The sequence below is a fragment of the Lygodium microphyllum genome, chromosome 4, assembly GCF_053477565.2.
Source record: "Lygodium microphyllum isolate KBCC chromosome 4, Lygodium_microphyllum_v1.1.10, whole genome shotgun sequence".
In the NCBI taxonomy this organism is placed as follows: Eukaryota; Viridiplantae; Streptophyta; class Polypodiopsida; order Schizaeales; family Lygodiaceae; genus Lygodium; species Lygodium microphyllum.
In genome coordinates, this window is record NC_141138.1 from 88,478,083 (window position 1) to 88,491,570 (window position 13,488).

The 13,488-nt window shown below is 42.0% G+C and overlaps 1 protein-coding gene across 1 annotated transcript in view; it reads right to left on the reverse strand.

Moving 5' to 3' along the window:
- Window positions 1-254: 254 nt before the first annotated feature.
- Window positions 255-13,488, reverse strand: part of LOC148037280 (putative LRR receptor-like serine/threonine-protein kinase At1g56140) — a 235,734-nt gene continuing 222,500 nt past the window's right edge. Inside the window, exons 21-24 of the mRNA XM_087676196.1 lie at window positions 2,571-2,781; window positions 2,259-2,487; window positions 1,255-1,405; window positions 255-1,066 (exon numbers count right to left, since the gene is read on the reverse strand). Coding sequence (XP_087532322.1) covers window positions 689-1,066; window positions 1,255-1,405; window positions 2,259-2,487; window positions 2,571-2,781 — 969 coding nt within the window. The 3' untranslated portion in view covers window positions 255-688. The remainder of the gene's footprint in view (window positions 1,067-1,254; window positions 1,406-2,258; window positions 2,488-2,570; window positions 2,782-13,488) is intronic.

The window sequence follows — 13,488 nt, forward strand, 5'->3', positions numbered from 1 at the left end:
AAGAAGTCTGTCATTGCTCTCTGTGTGTGTCCCTTTGGATTTAATCTCTTGGCTCAACAATTTTGTCATCTTCTTAGTCCTTTGTGACATTTGTACTCTTCTATCGTAATTCATGTCATTAGAGAGAAGAGAGAGAGAGAGAGAGAGAGAGAGAGAGAGAGAGAGAAAGCTCGGTTGCTATGTCGAATGCATGGTGACAAGGGTAAACAAGCTAGTACAATGATACTTAATGATCCTCCATTGGATCTTTTTCATCCATGTGAATTATACGACATCTTGTACATGGCTAAACTATATACATCATATGTATACATCATACTACATTTAGATAAAGGAATTTGAGGTATTTTTACATTTTTGTCAAAGTAGACATGGTTATAAATAAAGAGTTCACAAAAGAGTGACAATGAGGGGTCACATTCAAGCCTCAAGGATGCATTGTCCTGAGGTTTTACAAAGTCCAAAATATAAAAGAGTATCAAATAACAAAATAACTTTCTAAAATGCGAACATCTTGAGCTTAGTTAGTACCCATCCTACTAACTAAGTTGCCGCTTGTTTGGCAATATATAGGAATTTATGTCATAGCTCAAGGGCCTAAAAATGATGCTCTTTTGTGCAAATTGTCACTAAATTGAGGTGGGGTGTGTTTTACTTTTGGAGGCAACAGAGTTTCCACTTCTCCATTTCATCTGGGTTCAAGCTCAGAGATGCTTTGCTCAGCTGTGCTGTTAACTGCTGCTCCTGTTGTCATTGATGAGGAGCTGGTGGTCCAGGCGGTGGTGGTGGTGGGGGTGGTGACAGTGGTGGAAGACGAGGCAGCATGCACCTGAGAGATTTGTCTGAGATCAGAGAGATAGGCAGGTCTGCTGATGTTGAGGATGATTTCTGAGCTTCCTATCAGCATCGATAGCGCCTCGGACATCTTTGGGCGGGTAATTGCTAAAGCTTGCGTGCATAGAAGTGCCACATGTATCACCCTTGATACCTCTTCCTCGCTGAAATTGCCATCCAATCTCGAGTCTGCAAGTTCCAAGACTCGGTTCTCCTCATACAATTGCCATGTCTGCAGGGATTAAGAGCTCTTCATAGAAAGGACCACTTTATAAATGGAAATTTATCACTGAATCACAAAAAGCCAAACCACACGAACATCTAATGTGCATGCTTTATTGAAAGTTCAACTTGGTTAGAGTTTAATATTTGCGGCACTCAAACATCGACATCTACAGCCGTTGAGAAGTGATAACTCACCCATTCTATTAGGTGAACCTGCTCGATTGGAAGTGTCACTTCAGTGTTGCTTCTGCCACTCACAATTTCAAGTAGAAGAATCCCAAAGCTGTAGATGTCTGCTTTCTCTGTGAGCTTTCCACGAAGAGCATATTCTGGCGCTAGATATCCACTGCAAGTATAAAAGATATAGATGCTCAACCTAGAATCAATTCAGCCCAAGGATTTGCCACAGAGAAAAAGAAATAGGCAACTTAATAAATCAAGGAAGCACCCATATAAGTGTAACCAATTTATTTTTTATCACCTGCTAGTTACATGAAGGGGTTATCAATTTATTGCAGGGATGGCTTGGGAAGCTGACATTGCACTTCCAACAAAAGTTGTAGGCTTACAGATCCAGTAAGCCCTAAAATGTTCTAACCTTCCATGCAAAATTAGCTAATAAGAGCTAGCTGATAGATAGCATGATACTGTCTTGGAGCAGGTGAAGTCTTTGGTAAAACATGAGAGGGGAGTTTGAAGATTAGAAGGAAAAGAGGAGATGTAGCCCCAGAAACAGAGACTTGGGAAACTGATTAATCAGACTTCTATTTGGAGTATTTGGACCCAGTGGGGACTCAGAGAAGAGAGACTTCTGGCATCTGACTCAGGTATACACATGACAAACAAAGCAAAAGGATGATGCTGCCATGTTCCTTTCTATAAGCAGTACTTTTAGGTTGGTTGTTGAAGATTGATTGTTGAATATCAACTTAGACTAGAGATGTTAGGACTGGTACTAGAATTACTAGGTGACCTCGGTCTGAGGTTCACCATTCATTAGGCACATGGTCTGGAATAACTAGGTGACCTTGGTCTGAGGTTCACCATTCATTAGGCACATGGGGCTACATCCTGGCCTAAAAGCCTATTCCATAATGTGATTCTTTTATAATACAATCATTGCCGGGGGGGGGGGGGGAAAGAGAAAAGAGCTAGACTTATGTAGGTTAGACACACAAAACCATGAGGCTGGAATTTACACAGTTCCAGCAACACGTGTGCTTATATGTGTCTTATCATCCTGGAAAAGCTTGGCGAGTCCAAAGTCTGCAATCTTGGGGTTGAATGTCTGGTCAAGAAGAATGTTGCTTGCTTTGATATCTCGATGCACAATGCGTGTCCGAGATTCCTCATGCAGGTACATAAGTCCTCTTGCTATTCCAATACAAATATCGAAACGTATTTTCCAGTTCAATAACAACTTCTTTTCTGTTAAAAGGACAAAACATGAGCTTTAATCAGTTCACATGAAAACAGACAGAGAGAAAACAACAGATGTAAGAATCCTTGACCTAGTAGAGCTTGAGAAAGGCTGTTGTTGTCTAGGTACTCGAAAACCAGAATTTTCTTCTTCTGTTGTACACAGCAGCCTAGTAATTTCACAAGGTTACGATGCTGTAAAGCAGAAATAGTAGCAACTTCATTCATGAACTCAGTGGTTCCTTTTTCTGTTTCACTGTTAAGCTGCTTCACAGCTACCATCGTACCATCAAGTAAACATCCCTGCTATGTAAAACCAAAACTGATTAAATCTTGAATGCTGCAGTAAAAATTTTCTGTTACAACTCTTAAAAACAGCATGCCATTAAAACATAAATATATAAGATGAACAACTGGTTTATGAGAAATATTTGTCCTGTACAATACCTTATGTTCATACTGCATGGCAATGATTCTAACAATGTGTACATTGATCTTACTTTTTAACTTTTGGCTGCCTCTAGCCTGGGAGAAATCTGTTAAAAATCAATAAGTGAATCAATTGCTTCCTGGAATAGGCACACCTTCCTGAGATTCCATTTGGCAACTATGTTGAAAGTGCCACCTGCTGAATTCACTTTCTAACTCAACGCTCAGCCTCTGAGCTAGCTGCACTTACAGACTGTGAAACCAAAGTCATGCTGAGTTAAACCCTGAATTGTAGGAGGAAAGTTCTGTGACCATGAAGAAGAGCTGGTCTCTCACTTTCCTTCTCCTGCAATATATGGATAAAAACAGAATGTATACAAAGATGGCATCAGTAAGCAAGCATTGAATGTAGTCATTTTAAATATACAGTGCATCAGCATGTGATGAGCTGCTTGCCTCCCCCAGTCATGTGGGCTAACTTTTCCTTCCCAGCAGCATGCAGCTTCCGTGGCCACTGCCTGCCATCCAGCTTGCGTTTCTCCTTCCCTCTCCTTGTGCTGCCTCAGTATCACTAGGATGGGAGGAGGATACAGATGATCATGATAATGAGTGAATAATGGAGGACTGGAGCTCAGCAAGGGTGTTGTACATAAAGATCATCTCTCAATGAGACTTCTAGAAATGGCACCTTGCAAGGCTCTCAATGAGCTCCGAAACCTCTAAGCATCCTTCTAGATATGCCAGCTGACAAGGGTCCTAATCAACTCCCAAACCTCTAAGCGATGCCCGCTGCTTCAGAACCTGCTGGGCTGGGCAGGGCCTCCAAGTCGAAAACCACAATGTGCTGGCTTCAATGATGATTGTCTCATGCATCTCTGCCTCAAAGAGTAGGTGGCAACTTTGCGTAGCACGTTGGCTATAGAAGGCCCCCTAGGTGATGTATGACAAGCTTGGTCCTTCAGTGTCTCCAAGCACTACCATTTGCAGTGCTATTGACATATCCCATCCTGCATTTGCCCTAGCCACTGATCAATTGCGAGTCCACTACGCGAAATTGGCCACAACAAGAAGGAAACCTTCATTGGTCACCAGTTGTGTCAAGGCACTTCCAAAAGGCATGTACAGAAAGGGTTAGTTACAATGATTTTTTTTTTTCAAGCAGTCCCTGTTGGGTTTCACTCATGCCTACACTCACAGAGGAGTGTCGGTGATTAGGAGGACACTGGGGCACTTTTTACTCTCGGTACGAGAGGTTTTTCCCCCTAGACTTATTCTCTTCTTTCATATGTGCCTATGTTACACACTTATAGACACTTATCATGTTCGGGTGTGAACACCCCCTACAACCCTAAGCTTTAAGGGTTGTACTTTGTATTTTCAGCTTACACTCTTTCAGTCTATTGCATTGGGTGTTGTGCTTCACTCTCCACATTGTCTACTGCACTCTCACCTGAGCTTTGATACTCTCAGCCTCTCACATTTGGTATCAGAGCTCCAGCTTCTCTGCACTCAGTCCAATAGACAACTCCATTTTCAGACCTGAAGGGTTGCCAAACAGGTGCCTAGATTGTTCCAATCAGCCCCCCTGCACCAGAGGTCTGTCAACTGCCAGCATGGTGGCAGCTGCGCCCTCTGCAGAGCAGTGCCCTGAGTAGCCCTTGTCAGTCAGCCAGCTTGCCTGTACCTACAGTGCACTGCCCTGTGGCGCTCATCCTCGCCAGTCTGCCTATGCCGCCCTTGGTGTGCTGCCTGCGCTGCCCCCTGGCTTGTCTCCCACGCCTTGCACTATGCTTGCCATGCCCTGCCCTGTGCTGCCTTGCCTTGTGCTGCGCCCGCCTGTAGTGCCGCCTGCGCCTGTGCCTGTGCCAACACGCCCTTTAGCCTGCGCCTGTGGCCACCAGCTCGACTGGTCACTGAGGTAATTTTTTTTTCAAAAATTTGTAAAATTTTTTCTATTCCAGATTCATATCTGGAAAAGGGGATTCTACTCGAGCAGGCATAGAAATTTGAATACGTGTTTGGGACACGATTGATGCAAATTTCTTGGCAAATAAGTTTTGGGGCTTTTGGGCTTTGTGAAGACATTGGCAAATGTACTGCAGTCTCAGTCAGTGATAGATTGCTTTTGACAATTTTGGGGCAAGAAGATTGAATGCACCTTGGACTGCGTGCATTGCAGAAAGTTTTGACAGAGTGCACCTCAATGTACTAATTGCAGCAAGCTAGATGGATGAGGGCGATTCTATGCAGGATCACTTGAGCAAAATTCAGGATTTGCATGAGCAACTTATGAATATTGATGAGTACTACTCAGATGTACAGCTGATATCTACTACATTGAACTCATTACCTCCTTCATACTTCGCTTTTCATATAGCCCTAAACCTCACCATGAGGATTGCCCCACAACTGATTACTTTTCTTCAGTTAGTCAGTTTGCTTCTAGAGGAGGAGTAAACAAGAAGAAATAGTGGTGTGGATATCATAGCCTCTGAGCAGGCTTTTATCGCAAGATAGAAGGGCAAAGGTAGCTAAGTAAAGAATGGTTCGCAGAGCTCTGGGACTTTAGGTACTTCACAGGCTAATGAAAAACAAGGGGGCACGCAAGCCAAGAAGGAAAAATGCCATTATTGCAAGAAGCTTGGCCACTACATCACTGAGCGTAGAAAGCGTATCACCAAGGAGAAGAAAAAGGAGTCACGAATGTCTGTTTCTGATGCTCTTTCCATTGCTACTGAGTCAGCGTTCTTTATTGCAGATAGGTACTATTGCTTTTGCACATGCAGTTATGACTCTTCTTGGGTTGAGAGAGCATTTAGCTCTACTGAGGATGTAGGCACTTGGTTTTTTGACAGTGGTGCTTCTAGGCACATCACATCTCATAGAGATTTATTTGCTTTTGTTGGTGCAGCTCCAGTTGGCAAGTCTGTTGAGTGTGGCAACAATGCATCATACCCTATTAGAGGTATTGGGGAGATTGTGCTAATAGCCATTGATGGCTCTATTTTTGCCTACAAGATACTTTGTTTGTACCAGGTATAAAGAAGAATTTGCTCTCTACTTCTTCTTTGGCACGTTGTGAATTGCAGATCACCTTTGATGATGACAAATGCATGGTAAGAGATAAGGAACACATGACTTTGGTCTTGATTGGCACTTCATGTTATGGGTTATCTGTCAGTATACCTAGCATCCACTCTTACTTTTGCTATGTATAGGCAGAGTTATGGCATGCTCGTATGGGGCATGTGAACTATAGTAGCTTGATGCTCTTACAATGTACACAGATGCTAGATGGATTACCTCTTTTGGAGAGACCTCCTAAGAACTTGTGCGAAGGATGTATTTTGGGGAAAATACATTGGTTTTTGTTCCCCATTATGTTGCTTTTAGAGCCACAGCCAGGTTACACTTAGTGCATTCAGATGTATGTGGCCCTATATGCAGACAAAGTCATTGGGTGGATGTTACTATTTTGTGACTTTTATTGATGACTTTACTCGCTTCTTGCTGGGTCTATTCTATGGTTAAAAAGCCAGAAGTGATGATGAATTTTTGGCTTTTGTAGCACTTATTGAGAACCAATCTGGCTATAAAATAAAGACTCTCAGTTTGGACCGAGGAAGGGAATATATGTCCTCTATGCTGAATTCTTTTTTGAAGCAAAAGGGCATTATTCATCAATTCACTTCTGCTTATACTCCACAGCAGAATGGGTTTGCAGAGAGGAAGAATCGGTCACCCATGGAGATGGCCAGATGTATATTGAAAGCAAAGAGCTCGCCACACAGTTTTTGGATGGAAGCCGTAATGTGTGCTTGCCATGTTTTAAATAGATGCCCAGCCAAAGCATTGAAGAATGTTAACGCCTTTTGAGGCTTGGAACAGTTGGAAACCTTTTGTTGGGCACTTTCGTACCTTTGGGTGTCTTGTATATGCACACATTTCCCAAGTACTTAGAAAAAAGTTGGATAACAAGGCTATCAAATGCATTTTTGTGGGACATAGTAGTGAGAGCAAAGGCTACAGACTCTATGATCCTGTCTCTAAAAAGGTATTTGTTAGTAGGGATGTACTCTTTGATGAAAAATCGGAATTATCCCTTGCTGGTTTTGACATATATCAGGCTGCCCGTGATGTCTTTGAAGGGATGCTACCCATTTCATTTGGTGATTCAGCTGGAGTTTTGGCAAGTGAACTTAATGTTCAGCCAGTTGCTCCATTGGAAAATGTAGAAAATCAGCCATTGGCTGATCTGAATATTTAGCACCTCCAGATGTAGGTAGACTGATGATGGCAGCAACTAAGTAATGTAGATGCAAAGGGATGAATAGTAGTGTGTGTTATGAGTCCTAGTTGTCCAAAAAGGAATATCGAGGAGAATGAAGAGATGGATCAACCATGGGTAAAAGGTGCCACGCCAAAGAGACCAAGGCATTGGGCCAAGGGTATCACTCTGGATTGCCCAAAAACCTCTAGGATTCCAAAGCTAGTAGATATCTTTTTTTGAGTTGCCCAATTGAATGGGAATCAATTGCTTAGTATTTTTTTGGGTTGCATTTGTTTGTTTGAAACTAGCTCCATAGTTCATACAAAAGTAAGAATCAATAATACATGAAATAATCAAGGGTCTTGTTATAGAGATATAGAAGAGGTAAAGGATAAATGTGGTATGGTAGCTACTTACGATCTTGGGTGAATGTGGAGTGCTCATGTATGCTTTGCTCGATAATGGTAAAGGGAAATGCACAATGCATGAGTTTTCACCTTGGAAGGATGCTTATTGTCATACTTTTTTATCCTTACCAAGAGCCCGACTTTTATGCACAATGCTAATGCAAGGAGTAATGCGTAAAGGGGTATGCTCATGTACCAAGGTGCCACTTGGACAATGCCCTCATGGGGGAATTGTTCACTTGTCTAAGAACCCTTTTACAAGAATGAATAATGTGATGAAATGAAATGATGTATGCAATGCAAAAGGGATGTACAATAGGGAAGGGATGCCCATGCCAAAGACAAGAAGACAATGCCAAAATCTGTATATGTAGGGACAACCACCCCCTCTCGAACCGATGTTGATGCCAAAGGATGAGCTGATGTTGGCTATGTGGTGTCAAGAAGTTGATGGAGAAGTGGATACCTCAGCTAGAAGAGCTATGTCAGTTAAGTAGCTGCCATGGTAGCATCATAGAGATGTCTATGCCAAAGGATGAGCTGATGTTGGCTATGTGGTGTCAAGAATTTGATGAAGAAGTGGATACCTCAGCTAGAAGAGCTATGTCAGTTAAGTAGCTGCCATGGTAGCATCATAGAGATGCCTAGAGCTCAGCCTTAGGAGGGGAAGCCTCCACGCTGGTCCAAGGAACAAGGGCTCAACTAAGAGAGATATGAAGACACGATGGAATGGCCAACTAACTGTGTCACTAGCCTAGTGAGGACCGGTCCATACTTGCAATGTGAGTCCTTAACTAAGATACAAAATCCAACATGTAAGTATCAAAAGAGACCAAACCTTGCATACCAGTGCTTCATATCGAGATGCTTTGGTCCAAAGCTAACAAAAATGATACCCTAAAAGGGACCTAGAAAGTGCTAGCCTAAGAGTGGGGTGTCATCACCCACGTCCTTCAATAGGCCTTTGCTAAGGGAAATCATAGTGAGGTGGAGAAACTAAATGGATTGAGGCTACACTAGGAGCCATTGTAAGGGTGGCTAGATGTGTTAGAGAGTCATTTCTTGGACAGCCGAGTGCCATGTCAGTAGTACGGACAGCGTAGGAGCCACGTCAGCAGTCTGTGCAGGTGCCATGTGGTAGGCTGTAGTTGAATAGTTTTTATCATTATTTTATGCAGCTGACCTGGTGCTGGGCACTATTTTTTCCTGGCTATTTATAGTCAGATTGTGGCACACTTTCAGATATTTTAGTCTGACATCTGACAGAGTTGGTTTGCTGAGACCGACGGTACGTGGACTGATGGAGATTGAGGTTCTCAAGGCGGAGACACACGCAAATATTTTCTTTGCATCCGTGTATATTTTTGCACTCCTATACAACATACTACACTGTTTCTGTGTTACACACTCTCCTTTTTTCTCTCTCTCTCTTCTCTCTGTGTTCACACTCTCTTAGTCTTTGTCCTACACTTCTGTATCGCTGCACTCTGACAAGATGTGCCCATGGTGTGAAGTCCAATGCGGTTGGTGCACAAGTCCAATCAACCAAACCTTCAACTATCTTGAAAAGTATTGAATGAGAGGCTATCCATATGCCAAATGTTTGATATGTTGCCACTAGGATGGGTGGGATCCAAAAGGAACAGGAGGAATGAGTGTAGGTGCTAGAGGAAAACCCCCTCTCGATTGCCTAAGAGGAGTTCCTTCCATACATGGAGCCATTGTATCTTTGATGTACTTAGTTACTCTTCACAGAGTTCCTTGTATGTTGTATTTACCTCAAGGGTTTTTTCTTTGAGGTGTTATCGATAGAATTCTCTTTTCTTGGAAAGAAAAAAGGTGTATGGAGAAGATTTAGGTGGAAGACCTTGGGCCTTGTTACGCCCACCCTTGTCCCATGACCCAAATGCTAACAATGAGTGCCATTTTTATTCTTTTGGGCAAGTGTTTCAAATGGATTTATTTTCTTCTCTTTCCTCTTGAAGAAGGTATATCACCCTTTTTAGTACTTACCTTCCCTTCTTAAGAGTTCTTGCCACCTCTGGACTTCCTCTTCAAAGAAGAGGATACCAAAGCCCCAAAGTAGAAAATGGGGAGGTCTTTTTGTGGACTTGGTCATGCAGGTAGGCATAAGGTAATAACTAGCATTATAACTTATAAAAGGTCAGAAATTAAGGTAAAAAATAACTTGCTACTTAAAATAGACATATTTGGGAGGTAGCTTGTTCAAGAATAGTATGACTTGATCGTTGTTTGACATTGGTGAGCTAGTGGTGGATGAACTTGGTAAGTAAAAACCTATACTCAGCCATTGTGACTTTTAGACCATCCCCTTAATGGAGAATCACTATGGCTCATGATTGAGATTAATGTGTTAGGTTTGATCCCTCATCATAGAGTGGTCAATAAGAGGACTCCAATAATTAGATGCTAGGGAAAAGTGCTATAGATGTGAGCATCAACTTGACATTTGTTATGACATGACAAGCCTTCCATTGACGGATATGATTAAGGTGGATAGGTTGGGGTTCCCAACATAGCCACTAGACTAATTACTAGGTCCCAACAAAGACCTTGAGGATAAAGTATTTGTTGCTTGAGGTTTGACCAAGTTGTGGAGTTTGACTCGTCAAAATGAGTCTTGTTACTAAAGGCATTCTTGGCCATAGCAACTAGAGTATGAGTGCTTAGTAATGAGTAGGAGTGTAGGGTGGGGGACTTGAATACAATTTGGGGATTTGCCATGAAGTACCCACCATGTATCAATGAGGTGTGCATAGTGGATCCAAACGTGTGATTGGGCCTAGACATGGTCACTATATGAGTAGCCTAGGGAAGATGGATATCCTTGCGTTTGAGTGGCCCCAAGTAGAGATCCAAGGGATGTGAGGGGAATATCCAACACAACCATACTTAAATAACCAGTGTGCTCACTTTTGAGTAGATGGGAGGTATGGTGTGCATGGGTGGTGTTCTTGTCAATGAAGTGTTAGGAATTTGGCTCATGCAAATCAAATGCATTGTACGAACTTGACACAGGGCCTGGCTGATATGGAGACAATGCATTGCTAGTTGTCCCAAAAGTGATATGTCCTCCTTGAGTGGAGAGGTGGCCAGCCTCACTACCTAAATACTCCGATTGATGTGCAACTCTTGCCTAAGTGTAGAGTAAAGACCGAGGATTTAGTCTAGCATCTTCTATGCAAGTATTCAATGAACTCTACGTTCGACACATGCTCAATAGTTGGTAAACTATAGAAGATCAGGGGAAAATGTGTTGTCCTCCACATTGAGAGCATAATGCCCCCTTAGGGCCTCCAATGAAGGAGAAGCTTGAGAAGACAATATAGGTTTTTAAGAAAGAGGGGTCTCAACCATTGTGAATTGGTTATGTGTCGCTTGTATCCTTGTAAACAAACCAAGTTTCTCATAATAGCCGTACAAGATACTTAGTAGAAGGGCACCAACTTTGATACCATGTGAAGATATACAAAGGTTTGCAATAAGAAAAGACGATATTTACGAATACAATTAAAACGTAATAAAATTAGATGAGAATTAAAAACCAAAAAATAGAGCGAAGTAGACTTTGATGAATGAATGCTGAAAACCAATGAGTGAACAAGAAGATATAGATGTAGATGCTCAAGGAGCAGATGATGGAGCTTGACGAGGAGCTAGCAGTGAGTAGAAAGGAGAGAGTGAGCACGACACTTGATGTTCGGTACAATGACGAGTGTACCACTTTAGGTTTATATATATATATATATATATATATATATATATATATATATATATATATATATATATATATATATATATATATATATATATATATATATATATATATATATATATATATATATATATGAAAGCACAAATGTGCTAAGGGTATGTTCACACCCTTGCACATATAAAAGGCACGATGGCCCTTTATTACCAACAACCTCCCACCTAAAGGCAATGTGCCTTAAGGGAAGAAAAGAATCAGCTAAGTCTAGGTATGTATAAAGCTGAAATACATATATCTATCCAACTCCCATCATCTGTCGGCAATGAGCAAACCACTCTGCTGGAAGACCCTTCGTGAGAAGATTTGCAGGATTATCATGTGTATGCACTTTGACAAGCTCAATGCTCTTGCTGTCAAGTACATCTCTAATGAAGTGATACTTCACTTGTATGTGCTTCGTCTTTGCATGAAAGATGGGATCCCGTGCTAGCATGATAGCACACTGACTATCACAATGGAGAACATGTAACTCTATAATGCCAAGCTCTCCCACTAGACGTGAAAGCCATAAAGCCTCCTTGCATGCCTCAGTGGCAGCCACATACTTTGCCTCTGTAGTAGATAATGCAAAACACTTTTGTAGCTTGGAGATCCAAGAGACTGCTCCTCCTGTGAAGGTAAACATATATCCAGAAGTGGACTTTTTGCAATCCAGAAGTGGACTTTTTGCAATCCGTATGACCAGCATAGTCTGCATTCGTAAAGCCAACGATAGATGCCTTCTGCTTTGCAAAGCAGATGCATCCTTTGTGCCTTTGAGGTATCTCATAATACCTCCACTGCTTCCCAATGCTTTTTACCAAGGTTTGCCATGTATCTGCTAACCACTTCCACTGCAAAGGCAATGTCAGGGCATGTAGCAACCATAATATACATCAAACTGCCAACAGCTGAAGCATATGGTGTCTTGGCCATTTCAGCCTTCTCATCATTAGATGTAGGGTTGTCCTCTGCACTGAGTTTCACATATGGAGGCAATGGAACCCCAATTGTTTTCCCCCCCTCCATATTGAAACGCTGCAAAACCTTGGAGATATACTCCTGCTGAGATAGATAGAGTAATCCTTTTGACCTATCTCTGAGTATTCGCATGCCAAGAATGTGATTTGCATCACCAAGATCCTCCATGTCAAAGCTGCCATGAAGACTTTGCTGCAGTGAGTCCAAGGCATGAGTATCCCTGCCAGCAATCAACATGCCATCAACATAGAGAACCAAGATAATCAAGCTACCATCTGCGGCCTTCTTGGTGTACAAGCAATGATCCACTTGACTTCTATGAAAACCTTGAGACTGCATAAATGTATCAAACTTATGATACCATTCTCTTGGTGCTTGTTTTAGCCCATACAAACTCCTTTTGAGTTTATATACCATCTTCTCTTTTCCTTTTTCCACAAACCCTTCAGGTTGCTACATATATGTCTTTATGCAGATCACCATGTAAGACTGCAATCTTTACATCCATTTGTATGAGCTCCATATCTTCAACTGCAACCAAGCCCAAAATGGTTCTCAATGTAGTCATCCTGACTACAGGAGAGAAGATCTCATCAAAGTCAACTCCATGTTCCTGCTTGTACCCCTTCGCAACCAATCTTGCTTTTACTTTGGCGAGGAACCAGAAGTGACCTTTATCTTGTAAACCCATTTGAATGGAAGGGTTTTCTGCCTTTTAGGCAACTGCACCAAGTCCCAAATGCTATTTTTCTCAAGAGATTCCATCTTTGACAACATGGCTTTATACCATTTCTTGCTGTTCTATCTATCCATTGCTTCCTTGAAGCAAGATGGTTCACCACAGTCTATCAACATGACATAATCAGCCACATTGTTTGCACCAGGAACGAATCTATCAGGTTGTCTAGTAGCCCTAGATGATCTCCTAACCCAATGATCATTGTTTGCTGGCTGTTCCTACAAATTTCCATTTTCAGCTTGCTGTCCTGTCTGTCCATTACTTCCTTGAAGCAAGATGGTTCACCACAGTCTATCAACATGACATAATCAGCCACATTATTTGCACCAGGAACGAATCTATCAGGTTATTTAGTAGCCCTAGATGATCTCCTAACCCAATGATCATTGTTTGCTGGCTGTTCTTGCAAATT